This window comes from Mytilus edulis, chromosome 10 (assembly GCF_963676685.1).
Source record: "Mytilus edulis chromosome 10, xbMytEdul2.2, whole genome shotgun sequence".
Lineage (NCBI taxonomy): Eukaryota > Metazoa > Mollusca > Bivalvia > Mytilida > Mytilidae > Mytilus > Mytilus edulis.
This window is the reverse complement of record NC_092353.1, coordinates 52,228,695-52,255,578: the sequence shown is the minus strand read 5'-3', so window position 1 is coordinate 52,255,578 and position 26,884 is coordinate 52,228,695. Positions and strand designations below refer to the sequence as shown.

The 26,884-nt window shown below is 31.5% G+C and overlaps 2 protein-coding genes across 2 annotated transcripts; both read right to left on the bottom strand.

Moving 5' to 3' along the window:
* Nucleotides 1-2,280: 2,280 nt before the first annotated feature.
* Nucleotides 2,281-5,431, bottom strand: LOC139491466 (uncharacterized). Its single transcript, XM_071279170.1, has 3 exons — nt 5,319-5,431; nt 4,327-4,581; nt 2,281-4,024 (listed from the first exon to the last, which is right to left on the bottom strand). The coding sequence occupies exons 1-3, from the start codon at nt 5,356-5,358 to the stop codon at nt 3,576-3,578; spliced, it is 744 nt and encodes a 247-aa protein (XP_071135271.1). The 5' UTR covers nt 5,359-5,431; the 3' UTR covers nt 2,281-3,575.
* Nucleotides 5,432-9,514: 4,083 nt separating this feature from the next.
* On the bottom strand, nt 9,515-26,249 carry LOC139492823 (carbonic anhydrase 12-like). Its single transcript, XM_071280976.1, has 8 exons — nt 26,231-26,249; nt 25,662-25,694; nt 24,816-24,992; nt 24,342-24,490; nt 23,376-23,447; nt 22,251-22,314; nt 21,537-21,694; nt 9,515-9,574 (listed from the first exon to the last, which is right to left on the bottom strand). Exons 1-8 carry the CDS (start codon nt 26,247-26,249, stop codon nt 9,515-9,517), a joined length of 732 nt encoding a protein of 243 aa, XP_071137077.1.
* Between the last annotated feature and the right edge of the window lie 635 nt (nt 26,250-26,884).

Sequence of the window (26,884 nt, the reverse complement as noted above, 5' to 3'; positions counted from 1 at the left end):
ATTGTCAACCTTTTTTTCGACAAACTTGGCATTATGTAAGTGCGAGAAACTGAAAAAATAGTAGACTCGGATTCATACTATTTCGTTAGAATTGCATATATGTAAATATTTGGACACACGTGAAGATATGCTCGTCCTATAGATAATGTCGTAGTTTTCATCATCAGTTATCTTAGAAAAAAATCTAATTTTTAGAATTTATCCGCAGTTATAAAATGACATTACAATTATGGTATAAGGTTTACGAATAACCTTGTAAAAGCATGGTGATGAATGTTGAAAATCAAACTGAATTATAATTGTAGGATTGATATTTCACTTTAAGTTAAGTGTAAGATGCCAACGAAGCATTAAATGCATAAAACAAAAACAAACTGACAACGCCATGGCAAAAAAGTGCATTAATCCAAACAAACACAACAGTATACACCACATAGAAGACTAAAGACTGAGCAACATGTAAAAAAGTCCTGCTCTTTGTATGGTCCTGTTGATGATGTAAAGACATACCATAACAGACAAACAACTGTTAATTGTCTTCGTAAAATTTTAGAAATGATAATTTCCCTATAGGAGTCGTGTGCAATATTTTCATGCTTATGTTTCACGTCTGTTTGTTTTGTTCACACATCGTTGTCAATGTAATAGAATTTTATCCGAATAGGGAATTTGCGTTTTCCTCGGTGTTCAGTATTTTTGTGATTTTACTTTTTAAAACCCAATTTTCTTAATTTTGAATGATGATGAAATTATGACAAAATAAAAATTTCAACTTAATACTTACATTCGTGTAACATATATTATTGTCCTTAAAATGAAGTTAGTCTGGCTACATTTTTTCTGGCAAGTAAAAGAATAGTGAAAAGATTTCCGTTTTTGTTCGAATTGTCAATTATTATTTTTGACAGAAATATTTGAACGTTCACAAAACTATTATCTGATCAACATCGTGTCATAGCTCTTGCTTCTATTGTTTGAAGTGTATATAACATGTAAAATGAGATATAAGGTACATTTCAACTACTGTGTAAATGAGGAAGAACATTCACAACTGAATATAAATAATGTACACGGATCACCACTCATGCATCATTTATTTTAAAAGATATGCTACAAAGTTTAAGATTTACTCTTTAGCGTAAAAACTGTTTTCTTTTAGATATGTATTACTTTCCAATATAGATCTTTTTCTGACCGGGCCTGATTAGGTACATAAACAAATTCTATCCAAATATTTTTTCTTAAGAACTTTGATCAAGCCGGTGATAAGGGACGGCTATAAAGTGAAAGTTTTTTCCTCAATGTTGAAGACCCACTGTCTTTTTGAGAAAACGAACATTAATAAAAGTGCTGTTTCTAAGCTTTTTCGGTTCCTATGTCTGTACATGAAATGAGTTCTTGTCATATCTTTAGCTTTTCTAATATAATGTATGCAAAAATACCAAACTAAGCACTCATTCAATAAAAATGTACTTTATGAACGGTACGCTCAATTGCCTTTGTAATTATTTTAAACAAAAATTTTAACCTAAACATTGTTTTGCAGTTGTATTGTTAATTCAGGATTGTAAGAAACAAAGTCAAAAATACAAATATTTTTATAAAATATCAATTTTCATTGAAATGTTATCCGGCACTTTATGTTGTTGAAATACACTTTTAAAAATATGATTTTTAAGATTTCTAATGAGATGCATATGCATTAAAATACGTAGATATGGACAATTATAGGTCACTGCACGACCTTCAACAATGAGCTACAAAAATAAACGCGTAGGAACACCTCAGATAACAGATATATGAAACAATGTATTTTGTGACATTTAACATTTCAAAAAGTTTGAGGAAAAACAAGAATATGACAGACAGTAAACAAATTATAAATTCTGACTTGGGATAAGTCAATTTAAAAATTTGCAGGGTTAAACATTTTGATGATGTTCGGGAGTGCTCAACCTATCATTTTTGTCCTACATTGTATGTCAGTGGTTTACTTACTTTGAAAATGAACTGTTAATTCGCGGATTTAACATGTATTGCAGTAGTTAAACGAAATCTTGATACATTTGAAAAAAACTTAAGAAGTAAATCTTTTATGTTATATGTCATGTATGTGTAACCAAAATATTACAGACATTTACCAGAACTTTTATTTTCAATGAAAACGTCACTACAGACATAACAACAGTATATGCATTAGGAAATAAAGATCTCGTAATTGTGGACCAATTGAACATCATAATCAAAGGGATATTAGAAATTAGGCACAAAAATATCGTCTGCTTTACTGCTTATTTTATTATTGCATTCATAGTTACTAATGTTGAATTTAAAAGTGTGTTTAATTAAAAACAAAATCTGCAGTAGAATAAGTTAATTTTAAAACGAAAACCTATGTTTTCAAGGAGAACATTTACAGCACTTTGAATTTATTACTTTTTAAATGTTTAGAACTTTTGGATAACTGTGCATTCAATGACTACTAAAGCAAATATATACCGAAGCTGTATTTCAAATATAATTTTGAATCTTGTTTAGTATACCATTTTTATGCATTTATTTGATGAAAATTATAAATAGGCAAAAGTTTATGTAAACCGCTGTTTTTGGTATATCACCAGGTATCGTCTGATATAAACAAACTAGCTATATAGGCAATAGTATTGTAAAAACGTCGTTGTGTGAACTAAGACTAAGACACTAAGATGTACTTTTTATGTCATCGACAACTTTTGTTTCAGATCTGATACGATTATTAAATGTTCTGCAATTGTTGTGAGGCATAACCTTTACAAAACTAACCTTAAATGTCTGGTTTAAAGTAGGCTGTTCAGTTCAAACTTTAACGCAAGACCGGTTTAGATCCTGATGCTAAGAAGCGGTTTAAAAATAACGTCTTGTGCATTTCTCATCAGTTAGAGGCGACATAAGTTTCCACGTTGGCCAAGTCTCATAAATGTCTTAAAAAGATACAAATGAAAGATGCGACTGTCATACACGTGGGATGTTTAGTGCTATAAAACCAGGTTCAAACCACCATTTCCTACATTTGACAATGCCTGTTCCAAGTCAGGAATATGACAGTTGTTGTCCATTCGTTTGAGGTCATTTTATCATTTGATTTTGCCATTTTACTAGGGACTTCCCATTTTGAATTTTGAGTTCAGTATTTTTTTTTTTTGATTTTACTTCTTTTCTTATTATCAAAACATAAACTGTGAGAATTGCATGAAAATCAAAATGAGTCCAATCCACATGATATTTTATTCCAAAAACGAATAAATAAATGAGTATAAGAGATTCATAAAAAGTAATAACATCTTCTTCTGTTTGACCTGACCCTTCAGTTGTTGGTTTGTCATACATTGTTGCAACGCGACTTTTTTCGGTCTTTTATGTCCTGTACAATTACATATTTCACATACATGTCTTTGGTTATCAATTTGAAATATAAAGAGATAAAAAATAACAGTGTGTTGTCTCATCTTCTTAGAAAGGATTTGTAGGATAGTTTACAGAGGTTTGCTTACATCAGATAAAATGTGAAAATTAGGGTTATTATTGTTACATTTTCATTAACAACCGTGCACAATGGATCCGCATGGGGAACATACATTTGTTGTATTCTGACAGAAGGACGACTTTGAATCAAAGACTAGTTCAGAATCACAGTATGTTAGCGTAAAGTTTCCATTTACACATGTGTAGTAGATATCGCACTTCTGAATATGTTCACTTTTATAGTTACCATTTGGTCGACCGGAACAGTCTATAGCGTATCCAAGCTGCCAATTGGAATGTTGTACATGTTGTATTTCGAAAAGGTCTGTGCATTTGCCATTGTGAGGTGCCATGTTACTTGGACAAGGATTTTGACCGCCATAAATGTTCCTTTCATTTTGACACTCAAAATATATATATTCATTTCTGTGTATTCCGTCAGCAAATCCTACACAGTCAGGGAAGAAATATATGCATACCTTACATGCACCACTGCAGTAATAGTTAACTGCAAGATAGTCACCTACAAGATTAGCAATAATTAATAAAATATGAAATTGCTAGCAACAACCATAGAATCAATGTTATAACAAATAAATCGTATGAGTATATGCAAGGTGAATCGTGTTTGTGTTTTCATTTATTTATCCATTCATTTATCAACTTATTTATTTTTATAAATATTTTCAATTCATTTAAGTCTTTACTATCATTTTCAGTCTACTTAAACCGATATTTATACTCATTATGATCCTTTTGTATACCTTAATTAAGGGATGTTTCATCGGTATTTACCATTACCTTTAATTTACTTATTAAACTTACATTTATTTTTTGTTTCATATCTAGACCCACATTTCACGTCTGTATAATTCTGACAGGACATAGTTGTTGTTGAGAAAAGTTCAGGGTACGGACATTCGTGCATGTAGGCAGGTCTGAGAACTTGTGGTATATGAGTGTATAGTCTGTACCATGTTGGAATTGGGGACACCGCTTGACTGCAATTATAGTACAGCTGACATGTATTTGGATGTGGTATGAGTCTGTTTGCGTCAGATTTACATGTTTGGTTGACATCTAAAAATGATATAAAAGAATCCTACATATAGTTAGGAAATAAATGTGCCGACTTTTTGTCGTGTTCTGTCGTTCATAGGTTTGAATCAGTATTCTCAAATTGCTCTTATGTGTTAAAAAAAATAAATAATGAAAACATATTGGTTTACAGGATATAGTTTTCGTCTCAAATGCTCTTAAACTTTATTTAGCTCTTTAACTTTTTTTTAATTCGAGCGTCACTGATGAGTCTTTTGTAGACGAAAAGCGCGTGTGGTGAAAATATAAAATTTCAAGGTTTCTATGATGATATAAATAAGAAGATGTGGTATGATTGCCAATGAGACAACTGTCCACAAGAGACCAAAATGACACAGATATTAACATCTATAGGTCACCTTACGGCCTTCAACAATGAGCAAAGCCCATACCGCATAGTAAGCTATAAAAGGCCCCGATATGACAATGTAAAACAATTCGAACGAGAAAACTAACGTTTGTTTACTTTTACTTATTTTGTTTTGAATGGAGAGTTGTCTCATTGACACTAAAACCACATCTTCTTATATCTATAAAATTCAGACTATAAATGCGTACTGCTGATGTTTTTGTTATCTAAATTTGGGTTTTATCTAAAAATAGTGAAATTAACAATTACAAAGTTGAATTTAATACATGTCTACATGTGGGCAACGTTTATCTGTGACAATTTTAGATAAATTGCTTCGTCCTGATCAATAATTCAAAGTTAAACAAACCTATTTCACACTTTACTCCAGCAAACCCATCGTCACACATACAATCATCGTTGACGCAGGTTCCTCCATTCTCACACGATTCATGTGAACATGTAACTAAAATAAGATGAGAACTTTGTCCTTTTTTCTTATTGGCTTACGTCCTTCTTTAGAAAATGTTCCTCCATCTTTTTATAATTAAAATAGTAGCAATCACAAACCAATACATTCCACGATTTCTATGAACAATATTTTAACATTTTACTATAGAATTGAATGTTGTCCAGGTTTTGTTTTGATTTTGTTTTTCATATATACGAAATTAAAGCAAGTAACTTTTAAAGTTTGTAGAAATTTTTGGAACTTACGGAAAATATATAGCAAATAATGAACTTTTGAAATGAGAATTCACGCTGCGAAAGAAAGTGTCCAATTGGGTTCAAATTGATCATTCTGTGGGAAATCAATGGGAAAGACTATTCTAAACATCATAACACACATGTCGATGATCATTATACATGTATGTATGTAAAACATATAAGAAAGGGCAGAGAAATATGAGTTATCCGTGCTCCTATGCTTCAGTTGTCTATTTCAGATAACTAAGTATTGGCTCGTAAAATAAAATCCGTGTTGTTCAAGATTCATGGACGAAGTCACTGATAAATATATAAAAAAGAAATATTGCTTTGTTAATCATGGAGACTAAAATATACCTGTACAAGATGTATCTCCTGTGCTATTGCAGCAAGTAGTGTTGCATCGTGTTGAATCTGCTTTATCTAAAAAGAAACACGATTAAAAATGACTGCTTAAACACATTTACCCATTTTTCCTTTTTTCTTATTTTAGATGGGTTTTACTTGCGATTGTTATTTTGTCTAGAGTTCAAAACTTACATTTGTTTTGTTGTTCTCGAGCATCACTGCATATACCTTTATTGTCGAAATGTGTACAGTATATCTTTTCAACTTTGTACTTGTTTGGCTTTATAACTATTTTGATTTGAGCGTCACTGATGAGTCTTATGTAGGCAAAACGCGTGTCTGGCGTATTAAATTATGACCCTGGTACCTTTGATAACTATTATGCAATACGATTGGTTTTTTTTGTTATTGCATCTATGATTAAAATTACTATTTCACTAACTCATAACTCTTGTTTCATTTGAATTATATGGACGTATTGATTTGTAGCACGAGCTCGACCGGTCGGATTTGTAAAGTAAAATGAGATACTTCAAAAAGTCGTTATACAATAAACTCTCTGACGGGCCGTATTTGACATGTTACTGAACAAATATCTAACCCTGTCTAAAAAATTCCTATAGCCCAATAGCAGTCTAAATTAACTGCCTTTCTGTCCGGTCATTCTGCATTGCAGAAGATGTGCATTGTGCCGTGGAACATACATAACATGAACCCTATCGACGAGCATTCTGTCAAACATTTTAAATTGATGTGATTAAGATGAAATAGTCTCCCTTTAAAGTCGAACCAACAGTTCTTAATCGGAATCTCTCTCATTTATTTACACACCGTTAACTATAAAACCGGACTCTGTTAAGCCGAATGCATTAGAAATATGATGCATGATATTCAGACTGTTTCGCCAATTTTGACTGAAAAAATATGTTATAATATGTTTGAAACATGAACATAAAATTGTGTATTTAATAACTAACAAGTAGAACAATTGGCTATTTATCTTTTTCTCACTAATAATAGACCAGTTTTTAGAAATCTGGGATCTAAAGAGAAATCAAACTCAAACATGGAAGCTATGTTTACTTATAGCCTGAATCTAAAATCGTGTCACATTCATGCTTACATGAAATATGGTCACAAATTTTAATAAGGTTTTATTTTTATTTCCCTAGAAAAATGCGACTATAATTTCATCATGGATATCATATTGAGAACAAATAAGCATGATATCCTCTTTTGGGTCTGGGATATCATTTTAAGAGATAAGATTTAAGAAACATCCAAAACTCAGTTTCAGTGAAAAATAGACATACAAACAAATGCAAATAAAACAACTCACACATGGCTAAGATTTATTTTACCTCATTAGGTAATTGCACTAACTCATTCAAACAAGTTTTGTGTGCACAAAACCCTTTCTCTTTATTACAGAAGAACAACTATCGTGTAAGCAAATGTGTCAGATACTTACATTTTTCATTGTTTTCTGACAGTACTTGTTTCGTAGCAAAGAAAGTGACAATTGCTGTAACTGATGCTGTGATTATGATGCAAAGCATGATTAGAAATATTGGCCTCAATAAAGACTGCTTCGTTTGATGAACCTCGCTGTCTGATTGTTTGTTTTGATGATGAACCATGTTGTTTGTTTGTTTCATCTCCTCCTTCACTGTTGAAGTCAAAACGAGGTAATCATGATTTATAGTATCTCTATCTGCCGGTATTTGGTCATAATCGTCCTTTTCTACATAATCAAGGCATTCCTCGTAGCCTACAGTATTCCCCAGGTCTGTTTTACCTATATCAACGTTATTGATAACATAGCTGCTCTGTCGTGCTCTCAACATTTTATCAATTGACGATTTTTGTTTCTAAATCAAAAGAGCATTGTGAAAAGAATGATACGCAAGGATAACTTTTAAATGAAACAGACAAAAAACATTCAAGAAGAAAACAAGGATGAAACTGATCAACAGAGAATTATAGTTTCATGTCACAACAGGTGTACGTTTGTAAAAAGCATTATGTCATTTTTTTTAGCTGACTATGAGTTGGTTTTATGGTAATCATAATACTTATTTTTATGTGTATGACTATACCAATCATTTTATGTTTAGCCGGTGTTACCATTTATTGAAAGGATTTTGCAAAACGGATTACGTTTTTTTTTTTGGGAGCTACTAAAAACACTAAGTATATGATCTGTTTAAAGTTTGGAAATGTCTGGCATCCTTCGATGTGTTTATTTGTCTAGATAGCAATAACATATTTGTACAATTTAATAAAGATGAATCGTTTATTCACCCTTGCCTGAAACAATGATGTAGCATCACAACATAGAAAGACAAACTCTAGAATATCAATCGAAATGGCTAAACTCATTTAAAAGACATATGAAAACAGACAAGTGATCTACATGGAACGAATAAATTTAATCTATGACACAATGTTAAATACAAAATCAATAAAATAAGATAAGGGGTGAGAGAATTAATAATTTCAGGTCAACCGTAACCTTGCAAAAATACAGCCATATAACAATGTAAACCTTGAAGAAAAGGCCGCCAATTGGAATAATGTACACAGATAAAGGAAAATAATGTTGTACAGTAATGGAGAACGGAAAAATATTTTACAAAATATATAATTTTATTGTTCATAGAACGAGATCAGGAGTAAAAATTTATATTCATTCCAGACAATTATCAAAGCTGGTATATGCTAGAAATAGAGAGACGAGATATTAATTTAAATAAGTAAACATGAAATAAAATAAAAGCATTACAAATTGTATCAACAGGTCAATTAAAATGAAAGTACGATTTGAGAGCAACTCGCATTTACTGAAAGCTAGTTAAGATATAAAAACAATTATTAATAAAAAATCATGCATCAGAGTCTAATATCAACTAAAATTGAGAATGGAAATGGGGGATGTGTCAAAAAGACAACAACCCGACCATAGAAAAAACAACAGCAGAAGGTCACCAACAGGTCTTCAATGTAGCGAGAAATTCCTGCACCCGGAGGAGTCCTTCAGCTGGCCCCTGAACAATATATACTAGTTCAGTGATAATGAACACCATACTAATTTCCAAATTGTACACAAGAAACTAAAATTAAAATAATACAAGACTAACAAAGGCCAGAGGCTCCTGACTTGGGACAGGCGCAAAAATGCGGCGGGGTTAAACATGTTTATGAGATCTGAACCCTCCCCTATACCTCTAGCCAATGTAGAAAAGTAAACGCATAACAATACGCACATACCAGGGATTAAGTAGTTAACGTCATGGACAGTCAAAGACTTGTGGAATTACACACGTAAAGTCCAAGTCAAAAATGTGTTTACAACAAATGTATCTAAATGTTTAAATGTTAATACTTATTTGTCACACAAGAAATGAAAAATTGATTAAAGTTTAAGAACTTGAATCTTATGATTTTAAAATTTGTTTAATTTTTTTAAATTATTTGATTTATCAAATTTTCTATTTACCTTTTACTCTGTTATCTAGAAGGGGGATTGTCGTCCACAGGATTGTCGTCCACAGGAACTTTATATAATACCTAGCAAAATTAAAAATCAAAATAAGTAGGTTTTTAAATGAGATTACATTGAAAATTACGAAAATGGTCGATGAAAGGAAATACAATTCAAATGAGTGATAATTTTATTTTATAAAGAAGACTATTTGTAAAAATGACAAAGAACATCAAAGAAGTTGTCAAATCAAGGCCAACAACGAAGGTTTAAATGTAAAGTAAAGTTAAAAATGCTAACCATAACTAACTATGAATTATATCATTGATAAGTGTCGTGTATTTTAGATTATTACTATGAATGTGAGAAGCATACAAAGGAGACGATATTCGAAAGGTGCGTTTAATATTTTGAAATTTTGACAATCTATAATCAATAACGTGGTTTACTTAGAAGTAGGATGATTTCTTTTGTTTATTGAACGATAATACAGAATGATAAATACTGGTTCAAATATTTGTAAAAGGTCACATAATGGACTGAATAGGGCTTGTAAAATGCCAGATTTGTAGTAAAGATCTGTTTATAATATTATTTGGTTTTACCAAACCTCATATAGTGAAGATTTTCTCAGTGGGATTAAACAGGGCGTCGCTGTTATACAAAAACCTCGTATCTAAGGTTTTGATTATTTTACACCAGGCAGTAAAAACTGAAATCTTTTTATCGATTATTTAGAATTAAATGTGTATGTTCCACTGTATGCGAAAATATCTGATCTTCTAACCAATCAATTACCAAGACGAGCAAAAATGTCTGCACCTATATTGTATTTTGAAAGCTTTTCACATTATTTCTAAACTTTATTAGCTTTGAGAACCTAAAATTGATTAAACTGTAGCTGTTATGATGTCAGCTGCTTTGCCGTGGGTTTTTCTTTTGAGATACGATATTTTCGAACAACAAAATGTCACACCAATCCGACTACACTTTTTCGTCACATGTCAGAATTCAGGTTAATGATTGGTTAGAAGATCAGATATTTTCGCATACAGTGGAACATACATATTTAATTCTAAATAATCAATAAAAAGATTTCCGCAAAAAATTGAGATACGAGGTTTTTGCATAACAGCGACGAGGGGCTCACGTATACCTTTGTAAATAAAGTTATATCATCAAATATATGTGAGACCTTTATGAATTATAGTTTATGGACAAGTATAGCTGTCAATAATATCTTAGTAGTATAGATCTGTTTATAATATTATTTGGCGTTACCAAACCACATATACACTGCCGACACTCGGCTAACCGAGAGATTGGTCGGTTAATCTATATTGAGTATGTGGCTATATCGGCGGTGGGTCTGTTAATCGGGTTGGCTAAAGTCTGTTAATCAGGTGTTATCGAGGAAATCATTTGAAATTCTGCATGTTTCATTGTATAACTTTTTAAATATATGTTTATCATAAAAATTATTCATGTCTAACAAAACAATTCAATGTACTGAATCCAGTGGTGTAATTATTATTTTTCTAGCTTCGATGTACGATCTATAAAATGAAAAGGCGTGTTACTCATCAATAAATTTATACACATTTTACACACACAAAATGTACACAAAAAGACACGTTGGTTGAATTTACTTGCATGCGATATTTTGAACATCGAACAAAGACAGGCATTATGTTTGTCAACCAAATTGATATCATTGTGTGAAAAATCTACACAAAAATCTGTATTTTGGTGACATAAATCAATCTTTATTTAAAACCTGGTCTGTTAATGGGTCGGATGTATAAAACCCGGTCTGTTAAGAGTTATGAATGGCAATAAAAGTATAATTATATTGCTGTATGGGGTGTTATCGGATCAAATGGATAGGCTCAAGACGAGTGGCTAAAATATACGGAAACAACACATGAGCAATGAAACATAATATATACGGAAACACTGACATGAACAATGAATTTAGGCCATGAATATTGAAAACTGATATAAAAAAGTGTAATGTTAAAGTATTATTATACATCATGTTAAAATGCCATATTTTGATTGCCTAATAAGAAGGTGTTAATTTACTCTATCACATGGCTGAGCGGGTGACAATTTTTTGGAATGTCACCCTCTCGGCTAGACCAATCAAAAATCGGCAGTTTAAACGACAATGAATTGAATCTACATCAAGTTATTTTATAGACAATCCTTAAAGTTCTAATTTACTATACAACGAAGCGTGGAACGACTCAAACTTATTTCTTTTACAATTGTTGAAAAAACGCATTTCACTTGTTAATATTTTTACTTTAAAACCTATAAATCATTGTGTGTTATGCTTATTGTTGATATTAAACGCATTCGTTCACCATTGATGGGTTTCAACTGGTGATGTACATTTCATCATGTTCATTGTGATGTATATTTCTCAGCCAGATATGAGGCCTTTTGAAAGGGGTATTTACCCAAAATTTAAATAAAATAAATAACAATAACAAAATAACAACAATTGAAAATAATTTTTTTCTTGATAGCAGAGCTTTTTTCCCGTTTCGGGCCTAATCCTTGTATCGTTTATATGTCAAGTCAATGCACTTCTATTGTCTATTTACTTCACTTCTGATGATTTTCAGTCAAATACCCGTTACGCTGTCAAGTACGTGACTACATAGAAAATACTTTATAATAAAACTCATCTGTTAAAGAAAATGATGATAGGACATTCATCATAAGAAATCAAATATCACATAGCTGAGAGGGTGATAGAGCAGATCGGTATCCCTCGAAAAAAACATTGTCAGCCTTGGCTTCGCCGCGGTTGACAATGTTTTCTCGGGACCCAATCTGCTTTATCACCCTCTCAGCTATGTGTTATTTATATCTTATCACATGATATTTGTTACGGATACGGATACATTTTTAAGATGTTTCATTAAATTGTTATAATTGAACTTGTTTTCCCTCTTTTCTGCAACACTTAAATATGTGATAAATAGCTTAAAGATTATAACATGTTTTTCCATATTTGCACTGGTATCATCCCTCGACCCATATCGGCCCTCGGCTAAAGCCTCGAGGCCGACATGGGAGTCTCGGGATGATACCAGGGCTAATATAGAAAAGGGCCTGTTATAATCTATACATATTGATTTCATCCAAGAATGGTCTCATATATCATGTGGATTCTGTTTAGGTTGTCATGAATAACACTAATTTGTATCTAAATTGGTATTAACCAGTATTTAAATCAGAGATAAACGTCGTAATGTAACTAAACATCAGTAAGTTAAATATATTGGGATGCTAGAATATATAAAGAATAAAGAAATAATAATGAGTAAGATAAAATAAAATGTAGAGAAAAGTAACAGACAATTTAAAGAATATAGAAATAAACAACACCCCCAATCCGGACCCTCATTGTATACACGAGAATCTGGATGGAAACACAGAATATATAGAATAATAGATAAGGACAGTAGGAAGTGATGCATTAATAAAAAAAGATACAAAAAAAATAATAACTGTTTGAGAATAAAGACATGAAACACCCCTGGGTGTTGAAACAGTAACGGATTGCTATGTACTCGTATTGGTAATAAATGCTAAAAGTTTACATGCGGACAACTGCAGTTCTCCTCTGCACTTATGTAGAAAGGAACTAAACGGAATAAAATTAATTAAAACTTAAGATAACCAAATGTAGCTGCATTCGCTCCTTTCCATTTACTTCTTTAGACTGATTTGTAAACAACAGATGATTCAGTAATAGAAGAAAAGAACCAATCGGATGATGTTGACGATTTAGAGTTTAACATCCAGTAATATCATGTGCATATGAGAACGACTACACGTTATATGTACCCTGTGTTATATTAGAAAGACACTTTCGGGCGGATTTGAGAACGTGCTACTTTGAACAGACACAAAAATTAAGGCTGAAGAAAACGTTAATAATAGATTCATGCATATTCCAGCAGGCAATCCATATCCATATATTGAAGTAACACACCTTAATAAAATGCAAAGGAAGTAAAAATAAAAATGTTCTTACTAGAAGGATACTGTTGCAGCGTATTGTCATTTTTTTTTTACTCAAGAGCATCTCATTCTTAACTTTTTCAAAGGGAAAATATAAAGGTAGCACAACTATTGTTGTGGCTAAGTAACTCTTAACTGACCCAATTTCAATTGTCCAACCCATTAACAGACTTTATTCCCATAATGTTCACTAAAACGTGGTATTACTCACGTTATATTACAATTATGAAATATTTACTAATTTCAATTTATATTTTAGAACCAAAGTACGATTTTGTGTCCTTTAAATGATATCTAAAATTGTTTTTTTCGCCTTTCATTACAAAAATTGCTATGCGTATAAGCATAAATACTACATACTTGCGCGACGCCTTTTAGTTTTACTGAAAACTGCGCAGACTATGAAATGTTTTTACAGTTGGAAAATGTTCTATGATATATATCATTTTGTCAGACACTTTTCTTTTTTTGATTTGATTCTTATAATGTACCTAAAATCTGTATATTAAATAGATTTTAATATTAAAATTGTGCGTTTTACTCTTAACAGACGTATAACCAACCCGATTAACAGACCAACCGCCGATATAGCCGCATACTCAATATAGATTAACCGACCTATCTCTCGGTTAGCCGAGTGTCGGCCGTGATATAGTGAAGATAAATTTCTCAGTGGGATTAAACAGGTGCTTACGTATACCTTTGTATATGAAGTAATATCTTTTTTTAGACAAATCAAATATATGTGAGACCTTCAAGAATTACAGTTATGGCCAAGTACATCTGGCAATAATATCTTAGTAGTATAAATCTGTTTATAATATTATTTGGTTTTACCAAACAACATGTAGTGAAAATAAATTTCTCAGTAGGATTAAACAGGGGCTTACGTATACCTTTGTAAATGAAGCAATATCTTTTTTAAGACACATCAAATATATGTGAGACCTTCATGAATTACAGTTATGTCAAAGTATAGCTGTCAATAATATCTTTAAACAATTATCAAATTTGAAAAAATAGCAACCATGCTTATTGTTGGCATGTTGAGAAAGGTCGCTTCTATAATGAAAGAGAAATGAAAGATATTTTATATTGTGTAACGGTATATTAATTGATAATGAGTTTTATTTTAGAATGTATGACGTACAAACATTTACGCGAAAGATGTATAACAAGAATGTGCCCATTGTAATTGGATACCCATTCGCATTATCATTTTTTATGTTTATTTGCCTGTGAAATTGAGATCAAATCTATTTTTTGGCATTACCTTAGAAAGTGGTACATATGAACTCATTTTCAAGTTGATGGGACGTCAACTCCATCAAAAACAGTTTTGACCAAAATATTTTACCTGCAGCGGGACAGACGGCTGGACGAACGAACAACGAAGGGACGGTCGAACGAACAGACGCACAGACAGAAAAACATAATGTCCCATAGTGGTACACAAAAATATTAGTGGAACAATCGTTCAGCCTTCAAACTTTGTTAATCATTATATCGGCAATTGATAACAGAAATGCACAATAAAGGGAAATATATATGTTATGCTGAAAAAACTTCGGTATTTATAAGCGAATCCTGCTCCGGAATTGATCTTTTATTATTGCATGTCGATATTATTCACTATCTTTAAATTAGTTTATTATTTAAAATTAATTTTGCCTCGACCATTACTGAAAAAACATTTGGGGTCAAAATGCGCATATATTGCAATACAATTAACACCAGTATTGTTCTTACTATACGTTTCATATTTGTATTTGTGTATTGAAATGTCTATATCGAATGTTTTGTTTATCTTACTGTAACATTAATGTGCGTAACTGGTTTTTCTTTAAAGAAATGAAAGACAACATTCATAATTTAGAAATGTCGATTTTATAATTTTTTGTTTAAAAAAAAATCTTACATTTGAAAAAACTTCCAGATAGTTTAACCTTCAGCAACCCTATCTATTATAAAAGAGGGACGAAAGATACCAGAGGAACAGTCAAACTCATAAATCGAAAAAGAACTGACAACGCCATGGCTAACAATGAAAAAGACAAACAGACAAACAACAGTACACATGACACAACATAGAAAACTAAAGAATAAGCAACACGAACCCCATCAAAAACTAGGGATGATTTCAGGTGCTCCGGAAGCATATATTCTGTTTCGGTGAAGAACGTAAAACGCTATATTGATATCAAACACTACGTAAAATAAAACAAATATCAGTGTTTTTTTTAAACAAGTCATTTTTTTTTTCAATTTTCAATTTATAATCTTATTGTTTAAATGAAAAATAAATAACATAGCATTGTAAGATATAGTCGGAGTTATCTTAAATGTTCTTGTTAAAATAATAAAACAACCATATGATGAAATTCAATATCTCTTTGTTTTCTTTTGACAATTGTTATGCTTCGAGCGCCTCTAATGAGTCTCGTGTTAAAGAAAGGCCAATCTGCATACTATATAATAAGAAGAGATTTTTCAATACTCTCGTTTGGTGTATCGATATATCAGTTACATGTATACAAGAATTATTTCCTCAAAACATTTATTTAAAAAAAACATATATATGGACGCTTAAACATGCACGACATATAGAGTACTTCGAACATCTAAAATAAGTGAAATACAAATTCATAAATTTACGTGTTACTTTGATCCTCAGAATGTCTTCAACATCTCCTACGTGAGGGGATATATTTCATGAATTAGTGTCAATGTTGTTGTTGACATGAATTTACTTGCTCGTGAATAAACATTTAGTCTCTTACTACAGTCTTCAGATTTTTAAATCGTTGTGAACAAGTTGGCAATTATGAAAAACTAACCTTTAACTGACAAAATTATACTTAAACGAAGCAATTAAATATAGGTATTTATTGATTATTTACACAATAATGGAAATAATGATTGTTGCTATACATTCAGGTATTTTTTGGCAATCAAATTGTTTAAGAGTTCAAAACACAAACATAAGCGTAATGTACAGGTCATGAAATATTAAGCACTTTTTGAACACATTTATGTATTTTACAAAACTATATCACTATGACAAAAGTCCAATTATTTTGTAAAACTACGTATGTAGTGGCAATTCATTGAGTCTTAATCCTGATATAGCATAAGGGCCTCTACACGAAAAAGCGGGTTTTTTTTTTTTTTTTTTTTTTGGCTACAATGGCTCTCCTTATATTTAACGGTGGTCAACAGTATAATATTAAACTCAAATTTAATGCAAATTCCTCCAACCTAAGACCATTTATTGTCATGCTTCTCAAGTTTAAGGTGCATTTTGAGCTGAAATACGCACTGCAAAAATTAAAGTCGGAAGCGAATGTGTTTTTGTACACACGTATTTCAGAAGCTTAAAGTTAACCCGCGAGCATATAAATATTAATTGCAATTATGACTGAACTATGCGTAGGGAACAACTGCTTCCAGTTGCATGTCCAGGTGAAAGCAAAACGCGAGGAAAATATGATAATTAATAATAGCGAATTTAAAAGCATCCGTATTGACGTACGTATTTGTTTAGAGTTTCTGATGAAAACTGAAATATCTAAATTTCGGAAATAACAGTCATTGCTGTCGAGATTTGATTTATTTAAACTAAATACCTATGCTTAAATTCGGCAGTATTTTCAAAGAAAATATCCTTGAAATGAGGGCAAAAGTATTTAATGTATATCATAATAAGCAATATAGAGAGTCTAATATTTACTGGATTTGTTATAACACGACGGGTGCCACATGTGGAGCAAGATCTGATAACCCTTCCGGAGCACATGAGATCACCCCTAGTATTTGATGGGGTTCGTGTTGCTTATTCTTTAGTTTTCTATGTTGTGTCATGTGTACTATTGTTTGCCTTTTTGTCTTTTTCATTTTTAGCCATGGCGTTGTCAGTTTATTTTCGATATATGAGTTTGACTGTTCCTCTGGTATCTTTTTTAAGCCAAAAAAGTCACTTGAAGAACTTTCCATAAATGCATAAGTTCTTCCGATTTTCTTTAATAACAAAGATGTAATAACCATTGAAACTCTTTCTACTGATTCGGAATGTGTTTCTATTTTTTTATCTACCATTTATTTTTTTGTTTTATCTCTTTAATATTTTTTGTTATATCTGTTACTGGACGTTATGATACAACAAATCAACAAATCAACCATATGGAGATTTTGTTTCACGTCCCAATAAGTGATGTACCGGTTTATTGGTGGAACAAAACTATGCTCAGAAAAAAGTATAATCACCAAAAAACTGAACTCCGAGGAAAATAAAAACGGAAAGTCCCTAATCAAATGATAAAATGAAATGATAAAACATATCAAACGAATGGACAACAACTGTCATATTCCTGACTTGGTACAGTCATTTTCAAATGTAGAAAATGGTGAATTGAACCTGGTTTTATAGCGCTAAACCTCTCACTTGTATGACAGTCGCATCAAATTCAGAGAATTGCTTTGAGTATTGGATTATACCGATGTGAGGTTGAACTACGTTCTAGTAAACATTTACAGAATTTGTCTTGATATAAGTATTATCTTTATGTCTTCTATACGAATGGAGTATTAAGAAAGTAAAACATTACTGATCCACTTGGAGTCCAAATTATAAGTTCGTTTAAGGTTGCATGTAATGTTTTCAAATTTTAAATAAAAAATTACCCACATCTGAAAATAAAGTAACGGACAGTCTGCTTAGTTCCGATCAAAAAGTTACGGACGTCTTATGATTTTTTTAAAAGTTGGCCTTGCGCTTTAGTGAACTCTAAATTAACAAACTTATTATAATTGTTAGTGATTTCTTTATTCAAGAATCCTATGAATATTTACATTCTGCATGAAAAACTTCGCAAAAGGTAGATTTTGTATGAATTTAATATCAACGAGTTTAGAGTTCGCCATCTTGGGCTGTGGGTGACTTAAGTTACCCACAGCTGTTTAAGCACAGTGGTTTTGCACTGTTGCATTCAAAATAAGTAAGCTGACTGTGTCTGTCTAGTACGAAATAGATTTTAAATCAGATTTACGTGTGCTCGTACTGACCACTTAAATTGAAAATAGTCGATAATTAAACAGAAAATGTTTTGTAAAAGTCAAAAAATATCTAAATATACTTCAAAGTGAGATTCAAATGGGGCGGGCAAAACATTGAGACCTTAAATTATTATTGAAGAGTTTGATTTTGAAATAAAAATGATTTTTCAAATGTAATAGGTTTTGTAAAATAACTAATAATTTCTCGTTCACCATTCGTTTAAAAATCGTTAGATATATGTATAGTGCATATTTAAAATGCATATGGTGGAAGGCTTGTTAATCATTTATCAACTAAAAGTAAAACGTTTTGTATTGAATCCTAACAGTTAGTAAAGTATTCCGTGACTTCATTCAATTTTCTCAAGTTTTCAATTAAAGTAGATCAAGTTTTTCCATAGGAAAGTATTTCAAACAAAAATGTTCTTTAAATTTAATTGCTGTCAAGATCATATATACGTATGACTTTTCATTCTGATTGTTTTAATTTACAATTATTTTCATCTGCTTAAATAAATAGTAGGTTAACTAAATGCGTTGCATATCAATATACAATGAATGTTAGCTCTAAACTTTTTAAATTCTTGAATCCATTGTTTGAATCAATACCACGTCTTGCCGAATGTATTATAAGATGTTATATCATATCTATTACAAAAACAATGTGTTTTGCATATGTAATATAAGATTTTCATAAGTCATATTCCAGTCCGGGAAAAATAGCCTCTTAGTGGGCCTATTATGACGTCATCAACATAGCTCACATCATAACAGGGCATACAAGTCTTTAATTAGTAGAACCTATACATGCTATAATACTTCTTCAATCCAGAGACAGAGAAACTGGAATAAATCAAAGGAGTTGGTCCGGTAAGGGCCGATTTCGGCCTCAGATTTCAGGTTCATCTAACGAAAGATTTTGGACACTTTTTAAACACTTAAGTGTCTATTTGAATTGATTCAATTAGTTTATGTGAAAGATTGTAATTGATTTAGTCATTAAAAACGCTCCGATTCAAGCTTAAATATAAAAAAATCTATCAAATATGCCAAAAACCGTCACTTTTCAGATAGTTTTTGTCAAAAATGAAAGTGGCCGCATCCGTGTTCATCCTCAACCTTTATATATGTTATGTATTGTCATCAAATACAACTTACATTTCAATATTATGAATGAACACGAATGCGGCCACTTTCATTTGAGACGGAAATCGTCTAAAGTTTAACTAAAATGCTAAAATTGTGATGATTTCAGTAGTTTAGCATGACTTAATGGTGCTAGTACCCGATATATGTGCATAGTAGTGTCAAAAACAGTCCTAATTTATGTAGCAGAAGCATTCTACTTTCCAGTAAATAGCTAAAAGATAACATTTTCACAATTTTGTAAAACTGCTATATTTTGGGGCCAAAAAGGGGTCTCACTGAACCTACTTCAAATTTAGCGGTAAATATTGCGAGCGCTATGTTATAAACGGTGTTACGTTTGTGTGTGTCGTTTGCATAGCTAGGCCAGTGATCCCATTCATTGATGATGTGGTATTCATGTGATGCATTTACTTAAAATCAATTGAAATTATCGGAATCATAAGATAAATTCGTTAGTGGATTAAATATTTAATCACTTACATTATGGGTAATCTACATAATTCAATTTTTCACTAGGACAATTTATGAAACTAAGGAAAACGCCAGTGAAGTAATCCGGGTTATGGGAACATTTGTCGTTACGTCCTGTTATATGGGCTTACAGTATCCGAGAATATTGGTTTTTAACGACATGCGTAAGCCAATCAAAATCAGAGAAATATGCAAAGCCAGAGATAAAATAATTTATCTCCACACTCCGACTGGATTGATTGTTGGTTGCTTTACGCCGTATTAGCACAAAAGGCTATATCGCGGCGATACACTCCGATTGGATTCCAATAGCTTATTCATCTAGTTATAAACTGAATAACCATATTGACAACATCTACACAGTGATATTCAAAGTCAAAGGCCATAGACAAACTTAAACAGCCATTGCACTGACTTGAATGGAGAGATGTTTCATTGGCACTCGTATCACATCTTCCCTTATGTATTTAAAGTTTGAATACAATTTTTGGACACAAAAACAAAATTACAATAAATTATTTTTTATTGATAACTGCTCTGCCTTGTTCTCTTGTTATCTTTCTGCATCTTATGGTAGTTCAACAATCATAAACAAACTATTTCTGCATCAAATATTCAAACAATTGACAAATATCTGAACCAGACGAATAAGGAGAATACGTCTGATGGCTCCTCTTGAACCCGTATCCATGGTTGATGCAACCGTAATCCTGTGTTTCTCGACGATTTTGTCTAAAATGATTCCTTTTACTGCAAGGGCAGCTTAATGCAACTTTGCGTTGCAACAACGGCTGTACGGGTCTAAAATTATCCACTATATAGTTATCCGTTTCTGTAAATGCGTCTGGTTCTCCCATCAATTCCCGGAATTCTTTTAACTACAAGAATTAAATAAGCATATAACTGTCTTTTTTTCCGTTCAATATATATTGTTTGGTTATTAAAATGTGTTTTCGATCGTTGCATTTTGTTTAAAATCTACTAATTACATTATAACGTTTTGTTTTCAATTTGCTTGTTCTTTCTATTTTTTCGTTTTGATTTTGTAAGATTTTTCAGATTAATGTTTAGTTGTAAACTTGATGTTACAACATATTGATCATGACATTTACCACCGAAATAGTTGTTGGTTATGTGATAAAGAGGTAGCCCACTCACGACACAAATACCTGAAATCTTCTCTTTTGTACATTTGTTCAAAAAATATGTGTGTACCCATATAATCTTAACTGTTAATATTTTATAGATTTTTATTTTTTCTATTATTCAAATGCATTAAATAGAGAAATGATTCATTGAAAATGTCACCTTTGTGTCTTTGTCGATAAATATTACCTGGTATTCTGACATGGAAATGCTTTTTTCAAACAAAGTCCATATAACAGTCTCTGTACAAGGGGGCGTGGTTAAACTCCCACAATATCTGTACCAACAGCTGGTGGTTTTAGGTAACAGATCCATAATTGGAAAGTTGTCCAAGACTACCTTACCACCTACAGAATGTTGAAATGAGGTCAGGATGAATATTTTGTTACCTATTTAGACCAAGAAAGGTCTTCGCGTTCAATAGAGAGTAACATGTTCATTAATGCAAATCATGCAAAAATAAATGACTTTTTTGTGAAAATAATTTTAGCGCGGAAGAACGATTAATTAGACGGACATGTAAATGGTGAAAGTGAATATTTCGTCAGAAATAAACCTCCTTTTCATCCCTCATTATATCAAGTTGTCGTCCTTAAAACAGTATTGATTTCGAGCTTGTTATAGTTCTAAAACTTGACAACAATTTTAACTTCTTTTGTGACTAACTGATGTTCATGGTAAATTTGTATTGTTTTGCTGCCGTTGTCTATGTATCATTTAACAACTGAATCTTCGTTTTATCGTTGACATATTTTGAATATCCCCTTTGTATTTTATCATTTTCCTATGTACAACATATGTGGTTTTATGAAAAAACATTTTTCGATTGTTCAAAATGTCTTTTCCTTATGATATTTTATTTTCGTAAACAGTTCATAATTGATTTATATACTACCAACTTACCCTTATTTTTTATGTCTTTGAGCTTAGAAACTATTTGTTCATAATTTGGATTGTAACTGCCAGCCTGTAAAGATAACAATCGTACATTTATTTTGATTACTAAGAATTATTTATTAATTTTGTTTATGAATAACATTAATACTGTATGTGTCTCCCGCTTGCGTGCGGTCAATTCATTACTCTTTCATAACTTTTTAAGGGGCTATTTTTTTTTAAAGCTATCCTAGATTCTGTCCTTACATCTGTCTGAGGAAGAAATTAAAAAAGATTTATGACCGACATAAGCGGTCTACTGCCAAAAACATCATTCATACTACTCCCTAAATACACATTTATAGTTGATTTTCCAAGTGAAGACATATTTGATGAATTGCATAGAACAATATTTCCTAAGAGACAACGATATGTTCTACGATGACATTTGATATCAGGTTGAGCCTTAGACCTAAAAGCGCTTCTTTTGACATGCCCAGTACAATGTCGATGTGGACAGAGAAATAACCAGTACTAAACCGTTTCGCATAGGATGATCATATTTTAAGCCAATGTAAGAAAAATTGTTAGCAGTTATAAAAATGACTGTAAGTAGAATTCTAAGCAGTTATAAAAATGACTGAAGTCAAGAAGCCTGTAGTTCAATGGTTGTCGTTGGTTCATGTCTTTCATATTTGGTCTTCAAAACTCGATTGTTATAAATGAGGACGTTAGTTTTTTTTCAATTGAATTGTTTCATATCAAACAGCCGACAACCGGTATGACATTTTCTCATTGTTGAAAGCCCTACGGTTGTCTATATTTTCTGACATTCACTTTATTCGAACTTTGGTAGAAAAATGTCAAATCGACAATCATACCACATTTCCTTATTTCTATATCAATAACCTTTTGTTCACGCATAACAGATTGCTTCATATCAAAACGAACGTTGTTTCAGATTTTTATCATTTTCTAGTGAAATATTTTACTAAGTTGAACAAATGTTGAACTAAGAATGGTAAAGGAATAAGTAAACATCCGGAAATTGTTATAATTTTTATTTTTCCTATATCTAACATAAATAATATTTTTATGATTACAAACTGTTGTAAGTATTAACAAGTACTGGCTAAACCTAATATGACTTACATAAATCATTACTCCAAGCACTGCTGCAAAGTTTTTTGCTTCATCTTTTGTTGGAAGAAACACAAAATGAGCCTAGAATAATAAACACAGACACATTTACAATTCAACTGAATTCATAAACTTTTCAGTTACATACTAACTTTAATTAAATAACAAAAAAGTAAATCTAAATTCAATTTAAATTTTATCTTGATACACATGGATTTGTATTTAGATTTTTAACCAGAAGACAGCAATTTTTCAAACAGTTGTTCCATGCATGTGTTTAGCATTTCTTCAGTTAAATGCCTATATGATTTAGGCGAAGAACTTAATAATCTTGAAGGGAGATCTGAACTTTTCTTATACTACAGTTTCTTAGATTAGGTTACTCTAAAAGTCATTCTTGCCGTTCTGGTTTTTCTTATTTGTATTAATATTTTTTTTTACTGTCAGAGACCAGTACCTGTTTTTTCTTTAATTTAAACAGGAATATATATTATGCAATGTATGTTAATAAATTCAAATTATTTAATGTTTGAATAGTTACTATTTTGAATATATAATAAATCAGTCATGCTTATTGAAAACTTAATAGCAATATGTAAACAACTAGCATACATGCTTCAGTTGTTTTGATCGTTGGATAAATTTGTGTTACATACACTGTTTACCTCAAAAAGACAAACTGTACCAAAAAGACATTCAAAATGTGTGAGACAAAGATAATCGTGTGGCGATTATAAGAACCACATCTACGATTTTGGCAACAAATGTTTCTTATGCCAGATCAAAATGTTTTGATAATTGCAATAATACTGCTTTCATTGAAAATACGGCAAGTGTGTAGTCACAGATTGATTTAGAAAATCAAATGTGTGTCGATATATAGGTTGTATTGTACTAGTATTCATCTATAAACGTTTATCTTAATTGAATCGAAACTTACTACTGGTCGAGTGACCAACTCTGTAAACTAGTACTTACCTCCATTGCAAACTTACATCCGTTTATGGTATGCTCAGAACCCCTTCCACTGTTACGTCCCCAATGGAAATGAAATCCTGATAGTTTGTGGGGTCCTGGGAGACCCCCTCCTTGAATTGTTGGCTGGTAATCGAGAAAGTCTACTTTAACTGTAAAAACAATCATAATTACAGATGAAAAAAATAACACATTATCGATAATTTGCGTTAATAAATCTATAAGGAAAAGAACATGTGTTGTAAGAATTGGCGGAATAAGAATTATAGACCTAAAACAAAGCGAGTGGAAAATGAAACCAAAAACAAATAAGGAAAATAAAATAGGTAAGTACTTATTTAGAACGGACATAGACTTTTATCTAAAGTATAAAGAACAGAAATTGATAGAGAAACAGATTTCTTTTCAAAACTTGCAAAGTATCTAAACAAAAACTAATAATACAGAAATAGTTATCTCCTTTTCAAATTCTAATACCTGCAAGACCGGTATTGGTCATTTCCATTTTTATTCCTGATGTTTCTGTAAGCTCCGAGAGATCAAATGGTTCAATGTTGTTGTTTTTTACCACATTCTTTGTTTTAATAGCCACAGGAGACTGCATAGTACTAGCACACATTTCTGAGTTTTCTAAGCAAGACCAAAAAGGCGGTGCTACAAATAGAATAGCTGTATAGTCATTTTGAAAAGATAAAAAAAAAAATTATAGTTAAAATTTCGATGAATGGCATTTTCTACTTTAAAATTGGGACAACCTCTTTTTTTCACTGTAGAAATTGGAATTAAATAGGCTTTTCTCCACAATAACTATGCACCGATTTTCCCCTGAACACATTATATATTATGTGCAGTCAAAACTGTGGTACATCCAGGATATATAATAAACTAAATAATCGTTTATATATTTGAACTTATAAAGAAACTAAAGTTTGTATTCTCTCGGGAATAGTTGAACTCAGGCGGATTTTACCGTTTGCTTGCGTACTTGTTTGTCATATAGCTCTCTAAATGTCTCAGGTCTTGGCTTTCAAGTATTCTGCTTTAAGCGCTGCTAGTCAAGGTTAATACAGAAAAGCCCTTCGGACGAATGATATTGATGACGTATTTTTATATGTTAACGTAAAACTTTCTTTTGTCATTTCGATACAAGTAGAATGCACGATAATTGCATTGTCTATTTTTGTATATCCATAATACTGATTCAATCCTATAATAGAGCAAACTGTTGTTTGAAACTTATAAAACATTGTAACATCAAATCGGAAATTATAAATCTGTATGCATGTGTTTCTAAATTTCTGTTTGCTAAGATGATATACTTACGAATACCCCCTTGAAAGTATCCCCATTTTAGGTCTGAAATAAGAGAATACATGTAATTAATTTTCTGTTTTTGTTATATAATAAAAAACGTGAAGAAGTTGGATAATTGGAAAATATTTTGATATTTTGAAGAACTTTCACCTCTAGGCTTATTTGTTCAATTTTCTTATTCTTCAAATCCACAAAGTTATGTCGGACGAGTAAACAATTCCCAATTACAAAAAAATTGAGAAATACCGGCTTAAAATTCCAACGGTCCTTATTAGTAGTAAAATAGTCGATTTTAAGTAATTAATGTTAATTATCTTCTTAAAGACAGACATTATTTATCAGTATATTCGACCCAATAATTATGTGTTTGAAGAATTTTAACTGAGACACTTTCTTAACATGATAATTGCGTCTGTTATAATGATATTTGTGAGTACAACCGCAGAGATAAAATAGCACAGCAAATACAACGTAGCATACTTACTCCATATATATCATTTCTGTAATGACTGGTAATTGAATATTTAGTAACTTCATCAACTATGTCATTAAAAGGTAAAACTTAATTGCATACATACCTTCAATTGCTTCAGGCATTTATATTAGTGACATATACATCCCTTCAATCGCTTCATGCAATTCAATTACAAAGATGTCTTCACTCGTTTTAGTCAATTCAATTGCATACATATCTTCAATCGCTTTATGCAATTCAATTGCATATATGACTTCAATCGCCTGAGGCAAGTCAATGGCATAGATACCTTCAATCACTGCAGGCAATTCAAAAACATACATACATTCAGTCTCCTGAGGCATTCAATTGCATACATATGTTTAATCACTTCATGCAATTTAATTGCATATCTGCCTTCGATAGCTTTAGGAAATTCAATTGCATGCATATCTCTAATCGCCTGAGGCACTTCAAATGAATACATACCTTCAATTGCTTCAGACAATTCAATTACATCCACCACTTTAATCGCTATAGGCAATTCAATTGCGTACATACCTTCAATCGCTTATGGAAATTCAATTGCATACATATTATCAATCGCTTTTGGTAATTCAATTGCATATAAACCTTTCATCGCCTAAGGCAAGTCAATGGCAACCGTACCTGAACCTTTTAAACATACCTTCAATTGCCTCAGTTGATCGTACAAGAACTGTGTACATGCAACAAAACAAAAACATGACACTAGATTTGATTTCCAATTTCGACATTT